Raw genomic sequence first — 27,895 nt, 5'->3', positions numbered from 1 at the left:
GTAAGCTTCATTTCTACTTTCAGGCTGCTTACAACTTTGCATAAAGGCCTCATCCTTACCTCAGAGATGGCAGAGGCTGTAATGAGCACTCCACCCCCACGCACAGCACAGTGAATTTTAATGTCCCCACTCTGGGGGAAGGGAGGTCACACTACCAGCTTTTGGAAGCACCCCAAAGCTTGTCTGGCACTTTGGTACAGAAAGGATTTTGTCCAATCTCTTGCTTGCTTCGGATAATACTAAAAGGCACATAAAGTTGGTGGCTCAACCCCTCTGGGCTGGGGTGGGGCAGCAGGTGGACAGGCGGGTGGGTCTGGGACAGATGGGCAGAGCATGGGTGTGGGCTCAAGGTCTTGTCGACAGAGGTAGTTGGTCCTGGGTGGATGCTGGGGTGACCGAGGGCACCCTGAGTGCTCAGGCTGGATAGATGCTGCTGTGGTGGCCTTCGTCTGCCCAGTCCACCAGCTCACTGCTCTGGAACCACAGCTGGATCTCCCTCTGGGCCCCCTCCACGGAGTCGCTGGCGTGGATGACATTCCTGTGCCAGGTGGCAGAGGTAGGACACAGGCTTCAGTGTGCACCTTGGGGGTCCCAGGGACAGTCTGCTGCGTGCACCTTGGGGGTCCCAGGGACAGTCTGCTGATCCCCTACTGTCGAGGGGAGCAAGCGGGGTGATTGTACAGAGGTGAAAGGAAGAACAGGGGAGCTGCAAAACTGGATTACAGCCTGATCTCAGCTTCTTACCCACAACCTCATCTGTCCCGTGCTAACCCCCGGGGTGTCTGGCGATAAAGTGAGGTGACAGACAACAATGGCAGAGCACATATAAGACACCCAGGGAATGCTTTATCTTCTCCTGTGTGCATGAAAGGGTTTTTAAAAAAACTGCACTAGCAAACGTTAGGTGTGATGTGCCATCAGTAAAAGTCTCCTCTGGCTTTACTTTCCCCTGAGCAAGAAGCCCAGGTCTGGTGGATCTGCCTTAGCAGCAAGCCGCCACCCCAAGCCCCTAGTGAGCTGGCCCTCAGCTCCAAGTGGCCGAGTGTGTTAGGGCCCCCATACCTGCTGATGTGGATGCTGAAGTCTCCCCGGATGGTGCCAGGGGCAGCCTCAGCCGAGTTGGTGTGTCCTATCATAGCCCTCGAGGTGCAAACCACATTGGGGCCTTCCCAGACCTGCAGCACAGAGATAAAGGAGGTGGGGAGAGGTGGGTATCACCAAGGGCTCAGTCCAGGACCCTCCACCCCTCCCACCACCCCTGCCCCGCTGTACCATGGCCACCACCGGGCCGGAGCTCATGTAGCTGATGAGGGCTGGATAGAAGGGCTTCCTCTGCAGGTCGTGGTAGTGCTCGGCAAGGATGCTCTCTGGTGCCTGGTGCATTGGGGGAAGGAGGTGAGAGGAGGCCCTGGAGAGGGAGCCCCACCAGGCACTGGGACAGTGACATGGTGTACTGATCACAGGGCCCTTTGCAGACGACACCTACATGGGGCAGCACTCCAGCCACAAAAGCACAAGGCAGACACCTCCCCACCCCTCCCCTTCTACTGCCAACACCAGGATGTCTTCCTGACGCAGGGCTGAGATGTGAGAAGCCCCCCATCCCAGTCCCCTCAGGGACACCCATAGGCCAAGAGCCCTGGTACCTGCAGCATCTTCATCCCCACCAGCTTGAAGCCCCTCCTCTCAAAGCGCTGGATCACATCCCCAACGAGCCTCCGCTGCACCCCGTCTGGCTTCACCGCAACCAGGGTCCGCTCCAGGGTCCAGGAGGGTCCTCCTTTAGAAGAGGGGGGTTCGGGGCTGCCGAGGCCTCACCCTTTCATGTCTCCCGGACCTGGGTTCCCCTGCCAGGACCCAGGGGTCACCTGGACTTCAGAGTGTCTGCCTCAGGCAGAGCAGCTCTGGAGGGGAGAAGTGTGGTGTCCACAGCCAGGACTGTCTAGCATGGTGCTACCCCTTGGGACAAGCAGCACAGGGGGTCCCTGGGGACTTCAGCCTGTCAGAGGGGCCATGGGCCCTCCCAGGCAGTGGCAGAAGCTGCCCATGATAGAGCTGATGTCCCCTGAAAAGGCATCTGTCTTAGACAGCCTGGAGGCCTAGGGAGGCACAGTCCAGCTCAGAGGCCACCCGGAGGCCCAAAGATGCCACACTGGAAAGAAAGTACAAGTCTTGGCCTGATTTTCACTCTTGTCCTTTGTGGCGCTAGCACAATGTCTGAACCCCCAACCTGCCACATCAGGAAGGAACTACCACCCATCTTCTGGGTCTCAGGTGAAGGAATGGCAGGGGACCAGGGAGACAGAAGTGCACTTTCCCCACCGGCTGGGCCACAGACAGCGGGACAAAGGGACCTGGGGATTGAGGAGAAAGGTGGAGGGGTTCCTGTCTGCAGGTGGGGAGAGTTGAGAGGGCTCCTCCCCTCACACCTTCGTTGGCCAGGCTGCTGTGGGGTTCCAGGGTGGGATGCTTCCAGACCTAAAGTCAACACTGCCACAGTCTTCCCCCTCCTGGGGAGACACTGCCCGGAAGACCCCCCAGCATCGTCACCCTCCTACAGCCCCAGGCCACTTCCAGAGTTATGCTGACCCTCAGCATTGGGTCCAGGGTCAAGTGTACTTTTGAGAGGAGCCCAGACGCTGGATGTCTAGCTAATTCCTGCAAAGAGGGAGGAGAAAACTGGAGGAGCGATGAGACATAGGGTCCAGGAGGGCCAGTGTCCCTGGAGGCATCTGCAGCTGCCTTCCCATCCCCAGGAGGAAAATAAACCAAAGTTGTGCAGGGCCTGGAGAGCAGACAGTGGGTTCCCACCACATCCCTTCAATGAACCGCGCTGGAGGAAATCCCCCCATCCTTATTCCGTCCCCCAAGCCCAGTGCCTGGGGGCCCTGCTGCCAGCTGGCTTGTGCCTCAGCCGGTGGCAGTTCACTCTTGCCAGCATTTGGAACGCCAGGACATCTGCTGCTCAGGAAGAGCCTGAGGGTCAGCAGCTAGGGCAGAGGTCCCTGTGGATACCAGCGGGCAGGGATAGGCCAGAGGGAAAAACGCCCCAGGACGGCAGTGTTCATCTGATGAGAATGACCCCTCTCAGGAGCCCCGAGTCCGCCGCAAAGTGTGGCCACCAGGCTTCTGGCTTCCTCCTGCCCTGGAACCCTGGGGACCCCCTGCCCTGAGCACGGTGAGGAGGTGAGCGGGGGCGTGGGGGGCTGGGTGGGAGTGAGCGGTGGTGGGGGGGGGGGTGCGTGCAGGGCCCCAGCCCGGCGAGAACCCGACGGTCGCGCAGCTCCAGCCGGCCAGCCGAGGCCTCAAGCCCCCTGCGCCAGGGCCCGCACGTGCGCCAGCAGAGGCCTGCGGCGCCTCAGCCCGCCCCACCTCGCGCATGGCCGCCGGGTGGGCGGACTCACCAGAGCTGGAGCGCGCAAGCAGGCTGGCGACCGGGGCCCGCGTGCGGCACATCAGCCCCCGCAGCGCCGCGCGCCCGGAGAGACCGCGCATGGCTCCCTGCCCGCGAGTGCTGTCTGAGAGCGCAAGAGAGAGGCCCGGGGATAGAGGGGGAGGGGCAGAGGGAAGTGGGAGGGAGGAGGGTGGAGGGAGAAAAGGAACCTGGGGAAGGGTTGGAGGGATAGAGGGAAGCGGGAGGAGGGAAGGGGAGGGAGGTGGAGGGGCAGAGGGAGAAAAGGAACCCGGGGAACGGGCAGCGGGAGAAAGGTAGGAGGGAGGGAGGGGAAGGGGGAGAGGAGGAGGGGTGGAGGGAGGGAGAGCGGCGCAAGGCCCCCATGGCCTCTACCCTCGCGGCCCCACACCGACCCTGATTCACTCAGGCGGCCTAAGGAAGTATTTAATGTCAATTTCTGTTAAAATCAGAAGAAAAAAACAACAATGATGATGAACACAGCATGGATTGTATTCGTCTTTATACGAACACAGTCCTTAAGTATCAGTTTGAGTTCATGCAAGTCCTCCTGCGCCTGTCTTGGGCTGCACCCCGCCCTAGCAGGAGGACCTGCTTCTGGGGGGCGGGGGGTGTCCTCCCACCTGAGTCTCCCTCGGAAATTACACCCTGCATCAGGGGAGGGTGGACCTGGATGGTCAGGCAAGGTCAGGCAGGACATCTCTGCATTTGGATGGGGAAAATCCCACCTTTATTCTCAAGTGGACATGTAACTGCATTCCTCTAACTGAAGGAATTTAGCTTCCACTGAAACCCTTACGGTGCCTGTGACTTTATCGCAAGCAGAAATCACAGATATTCTCATTTACTATATTGTTCCAGTTGAGAAGATGGCGCAGTACTGTTTGAAATATGAGATCAGCTGCAAGATCTTATGTAATGAGTTTTCGTTTTCTTTTTGTTTTCATTTTATTTATTTATTTTTGGCTGTGTTGGGTCTTCGTTGCTGTGCGCGGGCTTTCTCTAGATGCGATGAGCGGGGGCTACTCTTCATTGGGGTGCACAGGCTTCTGAATGTGTTGGCTTCTCTTGTTGCGGAGCCCAGGCTCTAGGCGCGCGGGTTTCAGTAGTTGTGGAGCACGGGCTAAGTTGCTCCGTGGCATGTGGGATCTTCCCGGACCAGGGCTCAAACCCATGCCCCCTGCATTGGCAGGCGGATTCTTTTCTTTTTTTTCTTTTTTTTAATTTATTTTATTTTTGGCTGCGTTGGATGTTGCTACACGTGGGCTTTCTCTAGTTGCGGGAAGTGGGGGCTAGTCTTCATTACAATGTGTGGGCTTCTCATTGCGGTGACTTCTCTTGTTGCGGAGCCGGGGCGGGCTCTAGGCGCGCGGGCTTCAATAGTTGTAGCACACAGGCTTCAGTAGTTGTGGCTCACAGGCTCTAGAGTGCAGGCTCACTAGTTGTGGCGCACGGGCTTTGTTTCTCCGTGGCATGTAGAATCCTCCCAGACCAGGGCTCGAACCCATGTCCCCTGCATTGGCAGGTGGATTCTTAACCACTGCGCCACCAGGGAAGCCCTGTAATGAGTTTTTCAAAAAGCATATATACTTCTTTATGCTGTTGTGGATGGAATTGTTTTCTTAATTTCATTTTCAGTTGTTCATTACAAGCATATAAAAATACAATTGAGTTTTGTATATGGATCTTGTATCCGGAGACTTTGGTGAACTCATTTATTAATTCTAATAGTTTTTTAGTGGATTCCTCAGGATTTTGTACATACAAGGTTATGTCATACAGGAATAGAGATAGTTTGACTTTTTCCTTCCCAATCTGGATGTCTTTTTTTTTTCATTTTATTAATCAATTGCTTGGCTAGAATCTTCAGTACAATGTTAAATACAAGTGACCTTCTTTTTCCACTGTCTTAAGACGGGAGATTAGATTATTGTTTTGAAATATTTTTTTCTTTCTTAGTATAGACATTTACAGCTATAAATTTCCCTCTAAACACTGCACTAACCATATTCCATAAGTTTTGTTGTGTCTTCATTTTCTTTCATCTCAAAGTATTTTCTGATTTCCCTTTTGATTTCGTATACTCTAAAAACTACAAATCATTGTTGAAAGAAATTACAGAAAATCTAAATAAATGACAAAACATCCCACATTCATGGATTGGAAGACTTAACATGTTAATATGTCAATGCTCCTCAAACTGATCTACAGATTCAACTCAATCCCTGTCAAAATCCTGACTTCTTTGTAAAAATTGGTAAGTTGATTCTCAAATTCAGTGGGTTTGCAAGAGACCCGGAATAACCAGAAACTCCTGAAAAAGAACAAAGCAGGAGAGCTTACACTTCCTGATTTCAAACTTATCACAAAACAATAAAAATCAAGTCAGTGTGGTACCAGCACAAGGATAGACATATAGACCAATGGAATAGAATTGAGAGTCCAGAAATAAAACCATACCTCTGTAGTCAACTGATTTTGGTGAGGAAGCCAAGATCATTCAATGAGAGACAGAATAGTCTTTTCAACAAGTGGTGTTGCAGTAGCCAAGACATGGAAACAACCTAAATGTCCATCAACAGATAAATAAGTAAAGAAGATGTGATACACATATACAATGGAATATAACTCAGCCATAAAAAAGAATGAAATAAAAAAAAAAAAGAATGAAATAATGCCATTTACAGCAACATGGATGGACCTAGTGATTATCATATTAAGTGAAGTAAGTCAGAAAGAGAAAGACAAATACCATATGATATCACTTATATGTGGGATCTAAAATATGACACAAATTAACTTATCTACGGGACTTCTCTGGTAGTCCTGTGGTTAGGACTCTGTGCTCCCAATTCAGGGGGCTCAGGTTCGATCCCTGGTCAGGGAATCAGATCCCGCATGCCACAACTAAGACCCAGTGCAGCCAAATAAATAATTTTTTTTTAAAAAAGACATGCACCACAATGTTCATTGCAGCACTATTTACAATAGCCAGGACATGGAACCAACCTAAATGTCCATTGACAGTTGAATGAATAAAGAAGATGTGGCACATATATACAATGGAATATTAGTTAGCCATAAAAAGGAATGAAACAGTTATTTGTAGTGAGGTGGATGGACCTAGAGCCTGTCATACAGAGTAAAGTAAATCAGAAAGAGAAAAACAAGTACCGTATGCTAACGCATATATACGGAATCTAAAAAAAAAAAAAAAAAAGGTACTGATGAACCTAGTTGCAGGGCAGGAATAAAGAGGTAGACATGGAGAATGGACTTGATGACGTGAGGTGGGAGGGCGAAGCTGGGGCGAAGTGAGAGTAGCATTGGCGTATATACACTACCAAATGTGAAACAGTTGGCTGGTGGGAAGCAGCAGCATAGCACAGGGAGACTGGCTTGGTGCTTTGTGATGACCTAGAGGGGTGGGATAGGGAGGGTGGGAGGGAGGCTCAAGAGGGAGAGGATGTGGGCACATGTGTATGCATATGGCTGATTTGCTTTGTTGTGCAACAGAAACTAACACGGTATTATCAAGCAATTATACTCCAATAAAAATGTATTAAAAAAAGTATCATTTAAAAAAATTAACTTATCTATGAAACAGAAGCAGACTCACTGAACAGACTTGTGGTTGCCAAGTGGGAGGAGGGTGGAGAAGGGATGGATTGGAAGTTTGGGATTAGCACATGCAAACTATTATGTATGCAATGCATAAACAACAAGATCTTATTGCATAGCACAGGAAACTATATTCAATATCCTGTGATCATAATGGAAAAGAATATGAGAAAGAATATATAACTGAATCACTTTTTTTTTTACATCTTTATTGGAGTATAATTGCTTTACAATATAACTGAATCACTTTGATTCAGCACTGAAAAGATGCTCAACATCATTAGTCATCAGGGAAATGCAAATCAAAACCCTGAGAGACAACTTTATACCCGCTATCATGGCTAGAACCAAAAGGTCAGATAATAACCTGTGTTGGTGAGGATGTGGAAAAATTGGAACCCTCCTACATTACTGATGGAAATGTAAAATAATTCAGCCACTTTGGGAAATAGTCTGGCAATTTCTCAAATGATTAAAAATCGAATCATATGACTCAGAAATTCTACTTCTAGGTATATACCCAAAAGAAATGAAAGTACATGTCCACAAAAACTGGTACACAAATTTTCACAGCAGCATTATTTATAGTAGCCAAAGGGTGGAAATAACCCAAATGTCCATCAGTTGATGAATAGATAAACAAAATGTGGTCAGTCCATGCAGTGGAATAGTATTCGGCCATAAAAGGAAGGAAATACTAACACATGCTGTAACCTGAATGAACTGTTTTTTCCCCTAACCACTCGACCGCAAGGGAATTCCCTTGAAGGAACCTTGGAAACATTATGCTGAGTGAAAGAATTCAGTCACAAAAGGCCACATATTGTATGATTCCATTCATGTGAAAGTACAGAATAGGGAAATATACAGAGACAGAAAGTAGTATTAGTGGTTGCTTAGGGCTGGGGGTGGGGAGTGGTGGGGGAATGGGAGAGTGATAGCTAAACGGTATGGAGCTTCTTTTTTCTTAATATTTATTTTATTTTATTTTGGGCTGCTTCAGGTCTTAGTTGCGGCACACAGGATCTTCTTTGCGGCATGCGGGCCCTCTAGTTGAGGCATGAGGGCTTAGTTGCCCTGCAGCATGTGGGATCTTAGTTCCTCGACCAGGGATTGAACCCGCATCCCCTGCATTGGAAGGTGGATTCTTAACCACTGGACCACCAGGGAAGTCCCTGGAGCTTCTTTTTAGGAGATGAAAATGTTCTAAAATTGACTGTGGTGATGGTTACACATATGTGTGAGTACACCAAAAATCATTGAATTGTAAATTTTATTTTATTTTATTTTATTTTATTTTTTTTGCGGTACGTGGGCCTCTCACTGTTGTGGCCTCTCCCGTTACGGAGCACAGGCTCCGGACGCACAGGCCCAGTGGCCATGGCTCACGGGCCCAGCAGCTCCGTGGCATGTGGGATCCTCCCGGACTGGAGCACGAACCCATGTCCGCTGCATCGGCAGGCGGACTCTCAACCACTGCGCCACCAGGGGAGCCCCTGAATTGTAAATTTTAAATGGGTGAATGGTTTAGTATGGAATTATTTCTCAACAAAGCTGTTTTTTCAAAGATGAAAAAGCAAAAAATAAGAAAAAAAAACAAAAAAAAAGACCAAAAAAATGAAAAAGCATTTATTATTATGTCACATATTTTAAATGTCTTGAGACATCTTGGCTGTTTCATCAAACCACTTCCAACCCTGCACAGGTCAGGCCCTACACTGCTCTGGGACTCTGAGGCTGCTGTAGCCCAGCCCCAGACTGATCCCTGTTCCCAGAGACAGTGCAGCACTTGGCTCACGGTACTGCTCTGTGCAAGGTGGCCACTTCCTGTTGGGAGGTGAGCCTGCTTCCCCACCCCCTTTGCATCTGGGCTGGCCCTGTGGCTGGTTGTGTCTGCACAAACGCTGGGTAACATCCTCATCTGGGCCTTAGAGATCTACACTTCTGCCTTTGCCGTTTGGGATGCATGGGCTTGGACTTTCCTTTCCGTGTAAAGAAGCCTAAGGCAGCCACAGAGAAAGAGAAAGAAAGAGCCCCCAGCCCCCAGCCATCCCTACCAAAGCACCAGAAGTGTGGGTAGTCATCTTGAGAGTTCCAGCCCCAGCTTATGCCTCAGGGAGCAGAAGAGCCACCAGCTGAACCCTACCCAACTCCCTAACTCAGCAAAAAATCAGCAGAAAGTATCCTGGCTGTTGTGTGAAGCCGTTCAGATTTGGGGTAATTTGTTGAGATGCCTTCCACTCAACCCAGCCTGGCTCAACTGAGCTCATCTGAGATGTGGAATCCCTTGTCTTCTCTGTGGCCAAGCCAGGGCTCAAGTAGAAGAGTGGCCCTAGGTCCACTGCTCCTCCGACCACAGTTCACTGCATCCTCTTCTGTCCAGGATCTGTGCAGCTTCTGTGTGAAGACTTCAGGCTCACAAGTGGCTGGCTGAGTGAGTTAGGAGACCTGAGTTTCGACCCTGGTCCTTCTTCTAAGGCTACACCTTTACCCGCCCTGAGCCCCCGTCCCCTCCTCTGGAAAGTGCTGCTGACGGTGCCTCAGGGAATAGGGTTCTGGCACATGGGCTGCTTCTTGCTCTGTCCTGTCTCGTCCTGTCCCCTCTGGTCCCTGTTCCTGTCCTTCTCCTGCACCCTGACGCCCTCCTCAGGCTTCCAGACCCACTGCCACTGTGTGGGATTGCTGGGGGATTTACCTCCCCCAGAGGCAGAGATGTGCACCCTGCATCTCCCTGGCTCCCATATCGCAACAGTTCTGGGGTGCCTTCAGAGGTTCCCGAGAGATCAGGCCAGAGTTCCATGACCTGGGCCTCCTTCTCTTCCCTTTCCAGACCCACTTCCTACTCCCCCTGAGTGTTCTCTGGGACCACGTCCTAAAACATCGTTCTCACATTTTCACACAGGTCCACATCAGGGTCCACCTCCAGGAAACCCAGCCTCAGAAAGGAAGATACCAGAAGGAAGCACTTTATGACCGCACTTGATACAGCAGAGCACAAACACGAGGCTGTTCATTTCTCCTCTGATGCTGACTCTCCTCCCGCGTCCGGCACTAAACGTGGAAGCACTTTATCAATACATTTGCTCGGTATTTATTTCTCCGTGACCACATTCCTCCCTTCTAGACTCTCCTCTCGCATCTTTTGAGGAGTAGATCTCATAGCCCTCAGATCATTTTCAGTTGTTACAGGTCCAGTTTCACGTGGGTTAAAACCCCCGCCATGTATCCACCTGAAGAGTCCTTTCTCTCCTTCCCCCAAGCCGGCCAGGTTTGGTCCAAGTGAGGCTGGTCTGCAACAGCGTCCTTTCTCTCAGTCTCTGTCCTCATCTGGTGCATGACTTTCTTGTCTCCAAGTTGTTGACATTCAGCTTCCTCCTGGCAAGGCAGCCCTAGTTCCTTCTGAGACTTAGGACGACAGACATCCTGTCTCGGACCCTGCACCCCTGAGCCCTTCAGATAGAGCCAGGGCCCAGGGCCAGTGGTCAGCTGTCCTCACCTTGACCCACAGACCCCAATCAATGTTCCAACAGGATTGTTTTGTGGTCTCGAATTACAATACGGAAATGCAAGGTGCCTGACTACCCAGACTCTCTGAAGAAGATGAGGGTGAGAGGGCTTGTTCTGCAAGCTATCAGTCCTTGTTACATAGCTGTAATAATTCCGACCATGTGTTGGCCCAGGAATTGACAAGTAGACCAAGGGAACAGGATAGAGAACCCAGAAACAGACTCATACATGTACGAGCACCAAATATATGACTGAGGAGCTGCTGCAGATCAGTGGGAAATGCAGACTTTTCAATAAACATTGCTGGGTCAATCAGGTATCCATATGGAAAGAGAGAGAGACCTAATCCTACATACACAGAAATAAATTTCAGGTAGGTTAAAGGCCTAAATATGAAAGGCAGATCTATAAAGCTTTCAGAAGGTAAGAAACTATAAGCAGGACCTTCTAAGGGGAAGAATTTCTTCAGGCACAAAAGGCACTAATCATAAAGAAAATGATTGACAAATTCAACTACATTAAAATGAAGAACTTCATAAAAAACACCATGAAGATATTAAAATGGCCCAGATCTAAAACACTGACAATACCGAATGCTAGCAAGAATGTAAAGCAACAGGAACACTAGTTCATCACTGGTGGAAATGCAAAATGGAAGTTACTTTGGAATATATTTTGGTGGTTTCTTACAGAACTAAACATACTCTTACCATGTGCTGTAGCAATCATTATACTTGGTATTTACTCAAATGAGTTGAAAATGTATGTCCCCAAAAAAGTGCACATGGATGTTTATAGCAGGTTTATTCATAATTGCTTTATTCATAAATTGCCAAAACTTGGAAACAACCAAGATGTCCTTCAGTAGGTGAATGGATAAATAAACTGTGGTGTATCCAGACAGTGGAATATAGTTCAACAATAAAAAGAAATACAAGGGACTTCCCTGGTGGCCCGGTGGTTAAGAATCCGCCTGCCAACATAGGGGACACGGGTTCAAGCCCTGATCCGGGAGGATCCCACATGCCACGGAGCAACTAAGCCCATGCACCACAACTACTGAACCTGCACTCTAGAGCCCACGAGCCACAGCTACTGAGCCCGCGTGCCACAACTACTGAAGCCCACGTGCCTAGAGCCCATGCTCTGCAACAAGAGAAGATATCGCATTGAGAAGCCTGTGCACCACAATGAACAGTAGCCCCCACTCAACGCAACTAGAGAAAGCCTGTGCGCAGCAACGAAGACCCAACACAGCCAAAAATAAATAAATTAAAAAAATAAAAATATTAAAAGAAAAAGAAGAAAGGGTGGGGAGTAGATGAAACAAAGCTGTCAAAATGTTGATGATTGTTGAACTGGGGTGATAGGTATGTGAGGGCTTGAGTGTATGATTTGATTTCAGTGTATGTTTGAAAATTTCTATAATAAAAGGTAAAAAACAAAACAGGTCTTTAAAAAAAAGAAAAGAAAAAAGAAATGTGCCATCAAGCCCTAAAAGGATATGGAGTAAACTTAAATACATATCACTTAGTGAGAGAAGCCAGTTTGGAAAGGCTATATACTGTATGATTCTGACTATATAACATGCTGGAAAAGGCAAAACTCTGGAGACAGTAAAAAGATCAATGATTGCCGGGGGTTGGGCACTGGAAGGGATGAACAGGCAGAGCACAGAGGATATTTAGGGCAGTGAAACTACCCTGTATGGTACTATAATGATAGATACATGTCATTATATATTTGTCCAAACCCATAGAATGTACAATACCAAGAGTGAACCTTAATGTAAGCTACGGACTGTGGATGATTAGGATGTAGGTTCTTCAGCTGTAACAAATGACCGCCCTGGTGGGGGATGGTGATAGTGGGGGAGGCTGTGCATGTTTGGGGGCAGAGGGTATATGGGAACTCTGCACTTTCTGCTTAATTTTGCTATGAATCTAAAACTCTTAAAAATAAAATATATTAAATACACACACACAGACCATGAAGAAAGAAAAAGACAAGTCACAGAACAGGAAAGAATATTTCCACCACTTAAAACCTGTGCACGTCTAGTGCTCTATGACCAGAAATCAGTGAGTAAAAGACCAATGGCCCAACAGCACAGCAAATACTTGAAGATTCGTTTCTCCAAAGAGGAAATTTTAACAGCCAGTAAATAATGCAAAGGTGCTCAGCCTCAGGAGTAATCAGAGAAACGCAAATAAAGTCATGGTACAAATCTCCAAGTCTGAAAATTCCAGATATTAGCGAGGATGTGGACCACTGGAACCCCTCACTGCTAGTGAGACTCTCAGCTGACCAAACCCGTTTAGGTGAACAGCGTGGAGTTATCAAGAAAGGGAAAAGACAAGCTACAGAGCCAGAGAAAATATTTGCAACTCATAAATCTGATCAGGGTCTAGTATGAAGAATTTATAAAGAACTCTTACAAGTTAATAACAGAAAACCACTCCGCCCACACCCTCCCGTAACCCTCTCCCCTTGAGTGTGGGCTGCACCCAGTGACAAGGAGAAAACAGCAGGAGATGGGAGGTTGCCTTCAGGATTGGTGACCAGACCCGCTGATCTGCTTCTTCCTTTCTCCTCCCTCCCATCCTGCGTAGAGCTCCAGCTGCCCTACGGGCAGGTCCACGTGACAAGGAACCCAGGTCTCTGGCCAACAACCAGTGTGGACCTGAGGCCACAGCCACGGATGTGAGTTTAGAAGCAGATCCTACCCCAGTCTAGCCTTGAGATGACTGAAGCCCCCGTTGACACTTTTGCAGCCTGACTAAGGATGAGATGGGTGGGGAATGAGGGGCGACAGCCTTGAATTTCTGGGACATTCCTGCTTGGAGAGACCCTGCCCTGCAGGGTGGGAGGAGGGGGCAACCCAGTAGAACCAGACTCCGTACCAGCCCTGCTGCTGCTGTCTCCTTGCCCTACACCGGCTCTCCAGCTGTTTCTAATCTTGTGCCTCTTTGGGTAAACGTGGAAGTTTCCAGGTTGCCCCTTCCCCAACACCTGCAAACCAGCAGCCTCTCAGGAGACCCTGAGTCTGATTTTCACTGACTTCTAGTTACCTAATTATTGTTATAGATTTCTAATTTAATTCCATTGTGGTCAGAGAACATATTCTGTATCACCCAAATTCTTTGAAGTTTATGGAGAACTGGTTTTATGTTTTGTTTTGTTTTTGGCAGTACGCGGACCTCTCACTGCTGTGGCCTCTCCCGTTGCGGAGCACAGGCTCCGGACGCGCAGGCTCAGCGGCAATGGCTCACGGGCCTAGCTGCTCCACGGCATGTGGGATCTTCCTGGACCGGGGCACGAACCTGTGTCCCCTGCATCGGCAGGCGGACTCTCAACCACTGCGCCACCAGGGAAGCCCAAGAACTGGTTTTTAAAAATTATTTATTTGGCTGCACTGGGTCTTAGTTGCAGCATGCGGGCTCCCAGTTGTGTTATGCAGGATCTAGTTTCCCAATCAGGGATCGAACCCAGGCCCCCTGCATTGGGAGCACAGAGTCTCAATCACTGGACCACCAGGGAAGTCCCTTGACGCTCTTTTAATAGGTGCATACATATTTATTTCTTCCTTATGAATTGACCCTTTTATGGTTATGAAAAAAAATTTTTTTGGTGATACTTTTTGTCTTGAAGTCCACCTTATCTAATAGAAATATAGGGACTCCAGTTTCTCATGTTTATTATTGCATGCTGGGTCTTTGTCCATCCGCTTACTTTCAACCCATCTGTGTCTTTATGGATGTAGATAGCTGGGTCTTGCTTTTTAGAAAATCCAGTCTGATAATCTCTGCCTTTTAATTGGAGTGTTGGAGTTTGTAGTCCATGAATAATTAATGTAATTATTGATATGGTTGGAGTTAGGTCTCCTATTTTATTATTTGTTTTGTGTTTGCCCCCTCTGATTTATATTATTTTCCTCCTTTCCTGACCTCTTTCGGATTAAATGAATATTTTAAAATACCTTTTAATTTATTTATTGGATTTTTAGGTATACCTTAGCATTATTTTTATACTGGTTGCTCTAGGGATTGTAATTACATCCCTAACATTTCACAGACTATTTAGAATTTATACTGTGCCACTTCATGTAAGATGCAGGAATCTTGCAACCATGTAGGTCTGTTTTCTCCTCCCCCCGTCCTGTCTGCTCCATTGTTTCTGCAGAGAAGTCATAGGTTGTTTGAATTGTTATTCCCTTGAATGTCATTTTTCTCTGGATGCTTTCAATATTTCCTCTTTTTGTTTGGTTTTCAGTAGTTGACTATTATGTGCCTGGGTGTGATTTTCTTTGTACAATTTCTTCTTAGGATTCACTGAGCTTCTTGAATCTGTACATTAATGTCTTTCACCAAATTTCTCATGTTTTTTCTGCCTCGTTCTCTCCTATCCTTTTGGGACTGCAACTTTAAACATTTTAGACCTCTTTTCACCCCTGCTCGGGTCACTGCAGGGGGAGCCAGTGTGGGTGGCTTCTTCTCGGAGCTGGGGTCCCAGGTAGCCTGACCTGCATCTGCCAGCCCAGGGAAGCTGGTGAGGGCTGCCAAGGGGGAGCACTCAAACCAGAGCATCACTCTTGGGGCATCCTACCCTGGCAACATCTGCCCCTGTCACTCACTGCCACCAGGGGACCACTTTCATCTTTCTCATCTTCTGTAAATTGCCGGGATATGGGATATTTCTAGTGTCTTCTTTTGGACTGTCTTTTTTTCAGTGTGTGAATTTCCTTTCTATCTTAGGTATATTCACCGTTTATCACACAAAGCACATGTTTTCTCCCATTTGTCTTTTGACTTAATTGATGACGTCTATCCTTTCACACTTTTTATAATTACATAGCATTTTAAAAAATGTAGTCAAATAAGTAACTTTTTCTTCATGTTCCCCGGTTCCCTGTCTTGCTCAAGAAATTCTTTCCCATGACTGTATTCTAAGGGACGTGTTCTAGTTTCCTTTTAATATTTTTATCATTTTATTCTTTTTTAAAAAAATTTATTGGATTATAGCTGATTTACAATGTTGTGTTAGTTTCAGGTGTACAGTAAAGTGAATCAGTTATACATATACATATATCCACTCTTTTTTAGATTCTTTTCCCATATAGGTCATTACAGAGTATTGAGTAGAGTTCCCTGTGCTATAAAGTACGTCCTTATTAATTATCCATTTTATATATAGTAGTATGTAAATGTCAATTCCAATCTCCCAATTTATCCCTCCCCTCTTTCCCGCCTAAAAATATGGAACGCTTCACGAATTTGCATGTCATCCTTGTGCAGGGGCCATGCTAATCTTCTCTGTATCGTTCCAATTTTAGTATATGTGCTGCTGAGGCAAGCACTATCATTTTATTCTTGACAGTTGACAGCCTGATCCAGTTGGAATTCATTTTTCTGTGTAGTGTGAGGTAGGATACAGAACCGTGTATCCGCAAGACCTCGAGAAGGGGCCTCCTGCCACTGGGCCTGTTTCCATCTTCACATTTGGCCTCCCAGGTGGGTCCTTTCCATTTTTTAAAAAATATTTATTTATTATTTAGGCTGCGCTGGGCTTCAGTTGTGGCATGCGGGACCTTTTTGCGGCATGCATGTGGGATCTAGTTCCCTGACCAGGGATTGAACCCTGGCCCCCTGCATTGGGAGCATGGAGTCTTACCCACTGGACCACCTGGGAAGTCCCTCCTTTCCATTATTAATACTCTGTTACGTAGCAGAGTTCTCCTGAGCCCCCTAGATGGAGCACCGATGCCTCCTCTCCTGCCTGCTTGGGGAGCTTGGCCCGGGAGCCTCACACTGAGGTGACACTCAGAGTGGGTAGGGCTGGTGGGGGACCGCTGAGCCCAGCCTGGGGCAGGGATGGATCTCGGCTGGAACAGTCTGCAGGGCTCAGTGCTGACCACAGCTGCTGTCCCCAGCATGATCTGGGTCAGTACAGTGCACTAAAATCGAAGCTCAGCAAAATCCAGAATTGGTCTCTGTCCCTTTAAACTGAGAACCTGGGAGCCCCCTTCGGCCAGGGGTGAGGGGGGTCCAGCCTAGATTCCAGAGGAATAAAGGGTCTCTTTTAAGGGTTCACACCTGGGACTTCCTTCCCCCACCCTCCCACCATGCCTCACCGTCCCCCCTTACCCCCCAGCATTCAGTGGCCTTGGGCTCCCCGGTCAGCTTCTCTTCCCTCCCAACCGGTAAACCCTCACGCACGCGCGAACACCCCCATACGTACAAAGTTCGAAAGGTGCAAACAGGTATAGCCCCTCTTACCAATCCTCGGCCACAGGGCTCCCTTCCCTCCCCGGCTGCTGGATGCTTCCAGGCATTCTACGTCTTTAAGATATGCAAATTAAAAAAATTTTTTTCTACAAAAATGGTAGCTTTCTGAACACATTATTCTGCCCTTCCCTTTTTTCAGCTAATAGTCCCCCTGGTAGACCATTCCCAATTAGTACACAGAGCTTCCTGGTTTTCCTTTTAACAGCCCACTGGATCAGTGTTTATAATATCACAGTGTTTGAATTTCGATCTGGGTACCCATGACTCTAATGCCCATACCCTCATGACCAATATCTAGGTGCATGCTGCACTTGAATGCAGCCTCACGCTTCTGTGACCATATCTGCAGGGAAAATGCACAGCGGTGGCAGGACTGGGGCTCCCGGGAGGCTCAGCAAACCTAAGAAAGTCTGTGGGCAATGCCACCCTTTCGGTAGGATCAAATTTTTTGATCTCTGCAGATTTGTTAGGTGAAAGAAGGCCTCTGGGTGCTTTTCAGTTTGCATTTCTCTAAGGAGGGAAATATTCATCTGCATATCCTTTCCAGGAATCTTCTCTGGTGGTTTGCTGTGGGAGAGTTGATATTTCTTATTTACTTGTAGGAACTCTTTATTATTAGTAATCTCATTAAGATCGGCCCTTTGTGATGTGAGTTGCAAGTGTCCTCCCATTTGAGGCTTGTTTTTTGAGTGTGGTTACTCAGTTTTGCTCGTAGCTGAATTTCTATCTTGCCTCTAGCCTACTGGGTCACATGTAGAAAAGCCTTCGCTTCCCCTAAACTGTGAAAAAGTTTCCCCATGTACTCTTCCAGTCCCTCCATCGTTTCCTTTTCACGCTGAAATCCTTAATCTGTTGGAATCTACCCGGATGTCAAGGGTGAGTGAGTCCCACCCACTGACGTGAATCGCCACCTTCACAGTGTACGAAATATGTACAAGGAGCCTTTTCATTTTTCCATGAAAGTGTTTTTCACACATACTCGTAGCGCCTTTGTGGTGTGACGCGCCGGGAGGCCGGCCGGGGAGTCTAGCTCCGGGAGGCAGGAGCCGGCGCAGGCTGACCGGACCTCGCGCGGCGCCCGGCCCACGAGCAGGGACCGAAAGACACTGGCGTCCCGGGGTCCCCCCAGCGCATCCAGAAAGCATGTGGGGACACTCCGCGGACGCTTCGAATCTCCTGCGCGTTCCAAGTCACGCCCCACCATTTCTCTCTCTGAACCAAGACCCCCGCGGCCCCCGGGGTCCCGCGCCACCCTTCGCCCCCATTCCTCCCTCCGCCCCACGTGTCCCGAGACCCTCCACTCCATCCCGCCCCGCCTCCCCCACCTGCGCACTGTCGCGGGCCCGAGTCCCCCACCAGTCCGGACCTCCATCCGACCCATTTTCCCTGCGCGCCCTCTTGGTCCCCGCATCGACCCCCGCCCCGCGTCGACCCCCGCCCCGCACCCTCCTTCAGATCGCCTTCCCCGCGCGCTCCCCGAGCCCAGCTCAGCGCCGTGCGCCCGGCGCCCCTCTCCGGCCCAGCTCCCGGCGGGGCGGGGCCTCTCAGGCGGAAGTGCCCGGGGCGCCGGCGGCTGGGACCGGCCCGGACGATGGGAACCCAGGGCACCGGCGGCGGCTGGGGCCGCAGTGGCGGCCGTGGCTGCCCGAGCGGGGGGGGTGGGCGGCCGGGTACGCGGGTCGGGTAGCGCCGGGCCGAGCGCGGAGCCATGCGCCAGGCTGGGACCGGGACCGGGGGCGCGGCGGTGGCGGTGGTGGTGCCGGTGGCTGTGCCGCTGCTGCTGCTGCTGCTGCTCGCTCGGTCCCCGCCTGCCGCCGCCGGCGACGGCCAAAAGAGCGGTGAGCGAGCGCGGACCCGCGGGCGCCATCCCGGGGGCTCGGGCTGGGGGGCGGAGGGAACAGTGGGGGGAGCGGCCGGGATTGTGAGTCACCTGGGGGCACCTGTGCGCTCACCTGGCGCGGACGTAGGGCCCAGGTCCCCACCCTGGGTTGGGGGCGCAGGGCGGCCCCTTACGGGGCACCGAGTGTGACAGCGGGCGGTAGAAGGGACACCCGCGCCCCCTCCTCTGTCCCCGGGGCCGGGTTCAGCCAGACGGTCCCCTAGGAGCGAGTCCTCCCTTCCTTCCTGCTCCTCCTCCTCCCAACGGGTTCTGGTCGGGCACGAGCCTCGCACACCAGGACGTGGGGGTGAAGTGGCCCAGGGGGATTCTTCTGGGACTCCAAGAGCTGCGGGGGGGAGCTAAGAGCCCCTGGGAAGAAACGTTGGGCCGTGGGATTCCTGGGTCCTCATCTGGTCTGGGAGAGGGCCAGAGTTGGGAAAAAGTTGCTTAGATCCTAGAGTAGCAGCTGGGGTGGGTGTAATGCCTCCACTCCTCCCAAGGTGACCACCACCCTACTGCGGTCACTTTCAACAGCTGACCTTGCTTGTTGGAGGCTAGACTCCCAGTCGTCCTCAGGACACTAGCAGGCCAGAGTGGTTCTGAGAAATGGGCACCTCTGTGTTGTCTGGGAACTTCCACTCCCTTTGACGAAGGCCCAAGGCGGTGGCTAGACCAGAAGGTGCTGTCCTTGGGGTTCTGCAGGATACCTGAGGATGCTGAGTAAACTGCCTGATTCCTGAGGCCTTGGGCTCTCTGGTGGCCAGGCTGGTGGGGCTGGGAGGGCCCAGATACCCCACCGGGCAGTAGGCAGCTTACCCAGCACAGCCTGGGGCTGGCTCCCAGCCCATCCCCCCTTCTCTGAAATCTTGCTTCTCCAAGCTCCTGTTTCTTTGAGGGTTGTGCCTCTGGTTTCTGAGCTTGGCACAGCTTGAAATGAAAGGCAGTTTCCCCGAGATGGGCCCCTGATGAAATTGCTCCATCGGGTACAGATGAGAAAGTCATGCTTGATTTCTCCTTTCCTCCTTTTCCGGGATCAGGGCTAGGTGAGGGGTCACTGGTGAAGAGTTTATGGAGATGGAAAACCTGGGGCAGCCGCTCACCTCCCAGGCCTGCTGAAGTGATCCTGGTTTCTGTGTGATCCTGGCTTCTGGGGTCTCTGGGTGGGCAGGGTCTCCACACTGTGTGCCTGTCCTGGTTTGGAGGATGTGGGACAGGGTGCCCTTACTAGGGTTCCCAGGACAGGCTCAGGGACTTTCTTTCTCCTACCCCCAGCCCTGTGTCCTTGGAGGGGGTTGTGGGCAGAGCAGGTGTGCATGTGATTGGTGCTCCCTGATATCAGAAATGTGTCTTCCACATCTGGCTCAGATGGAGAGCTGCAGAGCTGGGGGTGCAGTGCTGGAGGGGCTGTGTGGCCTGGGAGTGGGGACCACTGGGTCTTAGGGTGACCCCTCTTATCTCTCATGCACCTGCTGAAACTTCACAGCCACCAGCTGGGTTGCAGGTGTCCAGGGCTGGCAGGGGCCAGAGGACCTGGACACTCTCTGGTCAGGGGGCTGCACACTGCAGCGGGACCTCCCCTGCCTGGCCCCATCTAGAAGCTGGGTGCCCGGTGGGCTGGCTGACTGTTTCTCTAAGGTCCTGTGGTCCTGGGGTGGGGTGGGTGGGGTGGGGGGAGGGTTGCAGCAGCCTCAAGAGAAAGTTTGTATTAGCTCAGTGGCTGCTAGTCTCCTGGCACTCAGGCCACAGTTGGCAGTTGGGACTTGGTGGCCAGTAGACCTGGAAAGCCTGGAGTGTGTCCTATGTGATGCTTACCCCTGCCCAGCCCCCCATACCAGGCTCCTCCGAGCTCAGACTGGCTTTGCAAGTGGGCTGTTATCTTTTCTCAGGGTGTTTCCATGGCAGGGTCAGGAGGCTGGCAGGAAAGCCAGCTGCTCACCTGGTTCCCTTACCTGCTCACCTGGCCCACCTGGAAGGGCCCGGGCTTGCTGCTGGGGTGGTGTGAGTTGCCAGTTTCCCAGTGGGGCAGGGGGAGGTACCCAGCTCAGAGGAGAGGGAGACCACACCCTGCTGTGTCCACAATGCCTTTCTTCTTAAAGCACTTTAACATCCATTAACCATGGAGGGAGGGGCAGCCAAAGGGAGGTGCTGTCCGCCTCAGCCAACTCAGAGGAAGCTAGGACCCAGAGAGGGGAAGGGATGGTCAAGGTCACGTGGAGAACAAGGCCTGAGCTGGTGCTGGGGCCACTGGGGCCACTGGGGCCACGCTTCCTACCATGCAGCCCAGGTGCCTTGTCAGCCACCCCTGGGACACAGAGAGCACCAGAGCATGCCTGTTCTCTGGGAGGCCCTAGAGGGGGGGTCTGAGTGGGCACCCTCACCCACTCATGGGGCAGGTGGTTACACCATGGGCCCCAGACACATGCTCCAGCCGAGGTTGTGCCGGACACTCCCAGGAGGGTCCTAATCCAGGTTGGGGCCACAGGCCTCTGTGCCCAGTCCCAGCAGACCTTCAGAGCTGGTCTGGGAAAGGCTGGCATGACAAAAGGGGGCTGCAAGTGCAAACTTTTGGAGTGTGTGGGGGAGGGCAGCTGGCGAGTCACGGAGGTGGGGGCCTGGGAGCTACTGCCAGTACTGGGGTGCAGGGGAGCCCCGGGCTGGGGCCACTCTGCAGGGGCTTGTGCCCACTGGAGCTGGGGGGTAGCCATTCCAGCCTAGGTCCCCTCCCCACAGGGTCTCTGCCTGCCTCCTGTCTGGGTGAGGAGGGCTGATGGCTCTGGTGCAACTGTATCCCAAATCATGGCCTGAGCAGGCGGCCAGCCTCCAGACCTGGACTCCCTGGCCTGTCCAGTGGAACCAGGATCAAGGATGCTGGAGCTAGGGAGGCTCAGAGGAGGTGGGGGAGAGTGTCCTGGCGTCCAGTGCCCAGGGCAGTTGGGGGGGCTCCCACCCTGACCACTTCCTGTGCCCTTCAGACTCCATCCCTCAGCCCTGGATGTGCCAGGGCTGCAGTGGAGGGAGGGGAGGGGGGCTGTGACCAGTGTGGAGAGGAGCTGCCGTCTGAGTGGGGCTCTTCCTGCTTCTAAGGTCTGAGACCGTTGGGGTGATCGGTGTTGGGTGGCTTGGGCCTTGTTGATAAGGGGTGGCTGGTGGTTGGGATGTGGAGATCTGGGGAAAGTTGGCAGAGGAATGGCTGTGGGAGACTGAGCCTGTGAGCTAGAGATCATTGGCAGAGCTGGAGGTGTTTAGAAAGATGGATGTGTGCACGTGAGTGGGAACGTGATGCCTGAGTGAAAACTTCTGAGCCCTGGGCCCTTGCCAAGGGCTGGGGGGGAGCAGTGACCTTTCCGAGGTCAGAGTGGGCATGCCAGGCATCCCAGGGGCTCCATGGCTTCCCTCGCCCCTTCTCTCCGGCCCAGGCCAGGCATGAGGGCCTCCATCTTCTCCCCAGGGGAGGGGGATCCTGGGCACCCTGGCCTGGCTGACAGCGCCTTCTCCGCAGATGCCAGGCTGGTGTCGGAGCAGTTTTCGCAGGCCCCGCAGAAGCTGGCTTTCTACAGCTGGTATGGCAGCGCCAGGCTCTTCCACTTCCGGGTACCCCCAGACACAGTGCTGCTGCGCTGGCTGCTGCAGGTGTCCAGGGGCAGTGGCCCCACCTGCACCAACGTGGAGATCACCGTGTAGGTGCCCACCCACTGCCCCCACCCCCGCCTGAGCCGCCTGGGCGACACCTGAGCCTGCCCTGTTCTCCCTGCCTCCAGGTACTTCCGCTATGGTGCCCCTCCCATCATCAACCCACTGGGCACCAGCTTCCCTGACAACACCTCCGTTCAGCCCTCCTTCTTCCTCAAGATGCTGCACAGCAACGCCTCCATCAACATCTCCCACCCAGCACCCGGGGACTGGTTTGTGGCCGCCCACCTGCCCCCCTCATCCCATAAGATTGAGGTGAAGGTAAGGGGGCTCCCTCCAGGGACAGGGGGTGGGCAGGACCCCACAGTGCATGAATGGCCAGTCCCTATTTTTCATCTCCCCAGGGCAGACTTTGCTCAGGGCTCTGTTGCCCAGCCCTGCCCCTCCACCCTAGGGCTCTATTGTCCAGCCCTGACACCCTTCCCCACAGGCTCTCTGGTCCAGCCCCACCTCCCCCAACCCTAGGGCTCTCTGGTCCAGCCCTGCTGCCCCCTCCTGGTTCCCCTTCTCCCCTGTGCCTACTCTCTCCTTAGGACTTTGTTCCCACCTGTGCCTACATCTTCCAGCCTGACATGCTGGTCGTGCGAGTGGTCGAGGTCTCCATCCTGGAGCCTGACGTGCCTCTTCCACAGACCCTTCTCTCCCACCCCAGCTACCTCAAGTGAGTGGAGGTTGGGTGGAGTGGGTGGTACTGCTGTCCTCACTGTGGGTGAAAGAGCAGTGGGTCTGTGTCTCTGGGTCGTGCTAAGAAGTGGGGGCTAGGTGTCTCGCGCCCTTTGGCTACCACTCTGAGGGTGAAGTATATGGGGAGGTTGGTTGAAGCTGCAGAGCCCAAGTGAGGCCGTATCCCTTTGGCTGCAGGGTCTTCGTCCCCGAGTACACCCAGGAGCTGCGGCTGGAGCTGCAGGGCTGTGCGTTCAACGGGAGCCTGGGCTGCCCTGTGCGCCTCACCGTGGGCTCGGCCACCCTGCCTGGAAACTTCCAGAAGGTGCTCACCTGCAGCGGCCCCACCCAGGCCTGCCACCTGCTGCTGCCCTCACCACCCTGGGACCGGTGGCTGCAAGTGACGGCCAAGAGCCTTGCCGGGCCCCGTGTGTCCGTGGCTTTCAGTGCTGTGGCTGCCCTCACAGGTGGGCTGAGCGGGGAGATGGCTCTGCCCCCTGCCTTCCGCCCTCAGGCCTTCCTCCAGCTGAGCCCCTTGTGGTCCTGACAGCCTGCAGGCCGTGGAGTGTGAACTTCCAGCACCTTCTGCAGAGCAGCCCAAACCAGAGCAGCAACGCCTCCACTGGTCTGCTGCCCCCAACCCCCAGCTACCAGGACCTGGACCGGAGGGGCAGGGTGGGCGGCGGCTCCTTCTGCCTCAGGAGCTTCCCCGTCCTGCGGGAAGACGTGGACGTGGTATCTGTGCGCTTCCAGCCCCTGGACAGGGTCTCGGTGCTCGTGCAGTCGGACATGCCCTCGGTGATGCGGCTGAACCTCAACACAGGCATGGACAGCGGGGGCTCCCTCACCATCTCCATGCGGGTCAACAAGGTACCTTGGTTCAAGAGCTCCTAGAGGCCCGGCTCGGATCAGGGCTCAGGGCCCAGGGCTCAGACCTGCCTGGGGGGAGTGATGCTGCTCAGGCCTCCCTGTGCCGACTTTGGCACGGAGACGGGATTGGGGTGGCCTTTCGGGCAACAAAGTGAGCCCAGCACGCCTTGGGCCAGAACAGGCACCATCTGAGAAACAGAAGGCCTGTTCTGCGGGGCAGCAGGTCCCCGTCGGCAGGCCCAGGGCTGCAGGTAGGGTCAGAAGCTGGGTGCCGCAGGCTTGGAGAGGAAGGGTCCTGGTAGGCCCTGAGCCAGCGGGGGCCACGGAGAACAGCACCCAGCACCAGGGGTGAACTTGAGGTGGAGGCCAGGGCCTGACCCTGAATGGCCTCCTTTCCAGACTGCGATTGCCAACACCTCAGTGGTAGCCTGTGTGACTGCTGCCTCACCCTTGCTCAGCTTCAACGCTTCGCTCAGCTGCACCACAGGTATAGGTGGCATCCGGCCCAGGGACCAGCAGGCCCTCTGGCTCCCTATGACCAGGCCTTCCTCCTCCCCTGCAGCCTTCTTCCAGGGCCACCCCCTGTCTCTGAGTGCCTCTTCTCCCACGGCCAACCTCATCATCCCCTACCCAGAGACAGACAACTGGTACCTCTCCCTGCAGCTCATGTGCCCTGAGAGACCTGAGTAAGTAAACTTGAGGGCAGCCGGCCACATGGTTGCGCTCGGGACCATGGACAGGGCTGCCCGCATCCCAGTTTGGGACTGACCCAACTTCCTGCAAGCCGTGCAGGGTCAGTTGACTTCTGGGAGTTCTAAAGGGTTCCCCACCTCCACCTGGCCACTCTTCCTGTGGCAGCTCTGAGAGTCCGGACACAAGCAGGGGGACTGGTCCAGGACACAGCCCCAGACAGGCTGGTACTCGGGCAGCGGGAAGAAGAGGGGCATCTTGGCCTCGCAGAGCTTGTGGCTGCTGTCCTCCAGGGCTCGGAGCTCAGGGGTCTCAACTCTGGGTTCATGTGTCCAAGACCCTGCTGGGAGCACTGGTGGGTGACTGACCGGCAGACCTCAGCAGCCAGCCTTCCTATGGCCCCTTCCTCGCAGGGAGTGTGAGCAGGCCTCGGTCCTCGTGGAGACCACCTTGAACTTGGTGCCCTGCTTGAATGACTGTGGACCCTACGGCCAGTGCCTCCTGCTGCGCAGACATGGCTACCTGTATGCGGGCTGCAGCTGCAAGGCAGGTGAGGGACAGTCCTGATGTCTCCCCCCACTCGTGCCCTTGGCCTCCCAGCCCTGTGCCTTCCTCTGGGAGCCCATCCCAGCTCTGCCCCCGAAGAGCAAGGACAGATGCCCCCTTCCCACCCCTACCGTGCCCCCGTGCGGGCACAGAGAGGCACCTCCAGAGATGGTACTGCCTTCTGATCTTGGCCTCCCCTGCCCACACCTGCCCCCACCTACCCACACTGGCATCCACCTACCCACATGTGCCCCACACCTACCCACATCTGTCCCGGCCTGCTCAGGGGTGAGGAAGGGGCTTCTCTGCAGGGCCCTGGGTGAGGGGCGGGCCCTGAGGTTCCAAAGTGCCCCCTGCCAAGCCTGCCCGACTTGCCCGGCTTCAGACCCCCTGCGTTGCCTTGGCCCACAGGCTGGCGTGGGTGGAGCTGCACAGACAACAGCACAGCCCAGACGGCGGCCCAGCAGAAGGCGGCTGCCCTCTTGCTTACCCTGAGCAACCTCGTGTTCCTGGCCCCCATCGCCATCTCCGTGCACCGCTCCCTCCTGGTGGAGGCCTCCGTCTACGCCTACACCATGTTCTTCTCCACGGTAGGCCTGCTTGCTCCCCTGGGGGTGGTAGGGGGACCTGGGCTGCTGCTCACCGCCCGGCCCCACAGTTCTACCATGCTTGCGACCAGCCGGGTGAAGCGGTGCTGTGCATCCTCAACTATGACACACTGCAGTACTGCGACTTCCTGGGCTCTGGAGTGTCCATCTGGGTCACCGTCCTCTGCATGGCCCGGCTGAAGGCTGCCCTGAAATACGTGAGCGATTTTCTGATACCCGGGGTCTGGGCTCTGGGTGGGTGGAAGCCCTCGTGCACAGCGTGTCGAGGGAGACACCAGAAAGGGGGTTTGGCCGCTGCCCTTCAAAACCTCTTGTACTGACCAGTCGCCTGCTGGAAGAGGCTGCCTCCAGTTTTGAAGGGACTGTGTCAGCTGCTCGGAGGATGCCAGGAAAGGAAGGTGGTGGGCAGGGTTGGGCGAGGCCTGTTTCTCTCCCAGGGCCCCATTCAGAGAGGAGGTCTGGAGACCCAACCCTGGACCAGACCTCCCTGAGAAGCACCCAGCTGTGCTCCTGGAGTCCCTGGTGCTGAGGACACTTCAGGGACTTTTCTGCTGTAGCTGGGCTTGGCTGATGGAGATGCGTGCCCTGGTGCCCTGCCTGCCCAAGTTTGTGCCCCAGAAATTCGCCTGTGGGGAATTACCTCTCAGTCCAGTGGTTAAGACTCCGTGCTTTCACTGCTGAGGGCGGCGTGGGTTCAATCCCTGGTCAGGGAACTAAGATCCCACAAGCTGTGCAGCGCGGCCAAAACAGAACGCATTAGAAATCCACCTGTAGATGGACCCTTGGGACTGATGGATCCCAGCAATACAGGAGCTGGAGGAGGGGCACCTCCCTCCCAGCCAGCAGAGCAGGGCAGGGTGTGCCAGTTGCTCCAAGGGGACTGGCAGAGGTGCTGGGGGGCAGTAGGGACAGTGGGATGACCAGCAGGCCCAAACCACCTGCTCCTGCTGGACCTTGTGCCATTAAAGACGAACCAGGCCTAGGGCTCCTGTGACCCTGCCATCGTCCTTGTGTTTTGCCCAGGTTCTGTTTCTCCTGGGCGCTCTGGTCTTCGCCATGTCCTTGCAGCTGGACCGCAGGGCCGCCTGGAACACAATGGGGCCTTGCCTCTTTGCCATTGTGGTCATGGTCACCATGTGGGTAAGGAACTAGGACAGGCCTGGGGTCCTGCCCAGGCTCCCTCTCCTGGTTAATTGGGGTAAAAGAGCATGGGCTCTCCATACAGCCTTACTCTGGGAGGAGAGAGCATGGTCCCTCATTTTGGCCATGTTCTCAGTCCTGGGTCTGAGTCCTCCAGATCTGCTGAGGGCTGCCAGTGGCACCCACAGGGGCTCAGTGTGGCTTCATGCCCAGGGCCTGGGCCTGAGGAACCATAGATCTTTGTGCCCTTGAACCCCTCCAAGCAACCCACACTCCCAGACCAGGGCAGGCCCCTGGGAGCTGTGGCGGCAGCCCCTGTGCCAACACTCGTGCGGTGGTTTTCTCCAGGTGTACCGCTGCGGGCGCCGGCGCCACTGCTACCCCCCCTCCTGGCAACGCTGGGTCTTCTACCTCCTGCCCGGCATCTCCATGGCCGCTGTGGCCATCACCATCTACACTTCCATGATGACCAGCGACAACTATTACTATACCCACAGCATCTGGCACATGCTGCTGGCAGGGAGCGCAGCCTTCTTGCTGCCACCACGTGAACAGCACACCAAGCCCTGGGCCTGCTCCCAGAAGCTCACCTGCCACTATGAGATCTGCAAGAACCACCGGGACGAGCTGTACACAGTGACATGACACAGCCAGCTTGGGGACGTCTGCAGCTTTGATGATCTCTCTAGCCAGGGGCAGGACCAAAGGAGAGAGACCCTGTCCAGATCCATTTCCAACTGAATAAAATTGCCCTGAGCACTCTTTTGCTTTCTCCTCCTGAGGAGAGGACCACACCCCCAACTCCCTTGTGCCCACTGGCTGCCAGCTGACTCGGTCACTCTGCAGGTCCCAGCTGGTATCTGCAGTGGCCCCTGGGGCCTGGGCCTAGCTGCCTGGAGACCACAGGTACCATGTGGGGTCAGGTTCTGAGTTCTTCTGGCCTGGGGATGGTTGGAGGGAGATATAGTATAAGAGTCCCCCATTG

At 53.5% G+C, this 27,895-nt stretch overlaps 2 protein-coding genes and 1 non-coding gene across 9 annotated transcripts; 1 reads left to right on the top strand and 2 right to left on the bottom strand.

Moving 5' to 3' along the window:
- Nucleotides 1-101: 101 nt before the first annotated feature.
- Nucleotides 102-3,621, bottom strand: NME4 (NME/NM23 nucleoside diphosphate kinase 4). 2 transcript variants are annotated; one of them, XM_004270373.4, is made up of 5 exons: nt 3,405-3,608; nt 1,647-1,780; nt 1,273-1,374; nt 1,063-1,175; nt 102-538 (listed from the first exon to the last, which is right to left on the bottom strand). In XM_004270373.4, the coding sequence occupies exons 1-5, from the start codon at nt 3,493-3,495 to the stop codon at nt 415-417; spliced, it is 564 nt and encodes a 187-aa protein (XP_004270421.1). In that variant the 5' UTR covers nt 3,496-3,608; the 3' UTR covers nt 102-414. The 2 variants fall into 2 exon arrangements, with proteins under 2 accessions (XP_004270421.1, XP_033285219.1); XM_033429328.2 differs by having other exon boundaries at nt 331-650; nt 3,405-3,621.
- Nucleotides 3,622-15,789: 12,168 nt separating this feature from the next.
- LOC117201551 (U6 spliceosomal RNA) lies at nt 15,790-15,896 on the bottom strand. Its single transcript, XR_004483615.1, has one exon. It is a non-coding gene; the product is annotated as a U6 spliceosomal RNA (small nuclear RNA).
- A 2,396-nt stretch (nt 15,897-18,292) lies between these two features.
- PGAP6 (post-GPI attachment to proteins 6) lies at nt 18,293-27,669 on the top strand. Of its 6 annotated transcripts, XM_004270374.4 has the most exons (13): nt 18,298-18,662; nt 22,203-22,380; nt 22,462-22,654; nt 22,927-23,054; nt 23,255-23,523; nt 23,607-23,926; nt 24,326-24,413; nt 24,489-24,612; nt 25,030-25,166; nt 25,574-25,752; nt 25,821-25,967; nt 26,794-26,910; nt 27,259-27,669. In XM_004270374.4, the coding sequence occupies exons 1-13, from the start codon at nt 18,533-18,535 to the stop codon at nt 27,553-27,555; spliced, it is 2,307 nt and encodes a 768-aa protein (XP_004270422.2). In that variant the 5' UTR covers nt 18,298-18,532; the 3' UTR covers nt 27,556-27,669. The 6 variants fall into 6 exon arrangements, with proteins under 6 accessions (XP_049555483.1, XP_049555482.1, XP_049555481.1 ...); XM_049699525.1 differs by having other exon boundaries at nt 18,294-18,662; nt 22,960-23,054; nt 24,326-24,612; XM_049699524.1 differs by having other exon boundaries at nt 18,294-18,662; nt 24,326-24,612; nt 25,842-25,967.
- Nucleotides 27,670-27,895: the final 226 nt, after the last annotated feature.

This window comes from Orcinus orca, chromosome 16, assembly GCF_937001465.1.
Source record: "Orcinus orca chromosome 16, mOrcOrc1.1, whole genome shotgun sequence".
NCBI classification, from domain to species: domain Eukaryota; kingdom Metazoa; phylum Chordata; class Mammalia; order Artiodactyla; family Delphinidae; genus Orcinus; species Orcinus orca.
Note: the sequence above shows the minus strand (reverse complement) of the source record. Positions and strands in the feature narration are given on the sequence as shown.

Coding starts and splice junctions, on each gene's coding strand:
- NME4 (XM_033429328.2), bottom strand. CDS start 3,495: ATGCGCGGTCTCTCCGGGCGCGCGGCGCTGCGGGGGCTGATGTGCCGC. Junction 1,781..3,404: donor GCTTGCGCGCTCCAGCTCTG/GTGAGTCCGCCC, acceptor CCTCTTCTAAAG/GAGGACCCTCCTGGACCCTG. Junction 651..1,062: donor TTCAGCATCCACATCAGCAG/GTATGGGGGCCC, acceptor TCCCCTCGACAG/TAGGGGATCAGCAGACTGTC.
- PGAP6 (XM_049699523.1), top strand. CDS start 18,533: ATGCGCCAGGCTGGGACCGGGACCGGGGGCGCGGCGGTGGCGGTGGTG. Junction 24,613..25,029: donor ATGTGCCCTGAGAGACCTGA/GTAAGTAAACTT, acceptor CCTTCCTCGCAG/GGAGTGTGAGCAGGCCTCGG. Junction 25,968..26,793: donor TGAAGGCTGCCCTGAAATAC/GTGAGCGATTTT, acceptor TGTTTTGCCCAG/GTTCTGTTTCTCCTGGGCGC.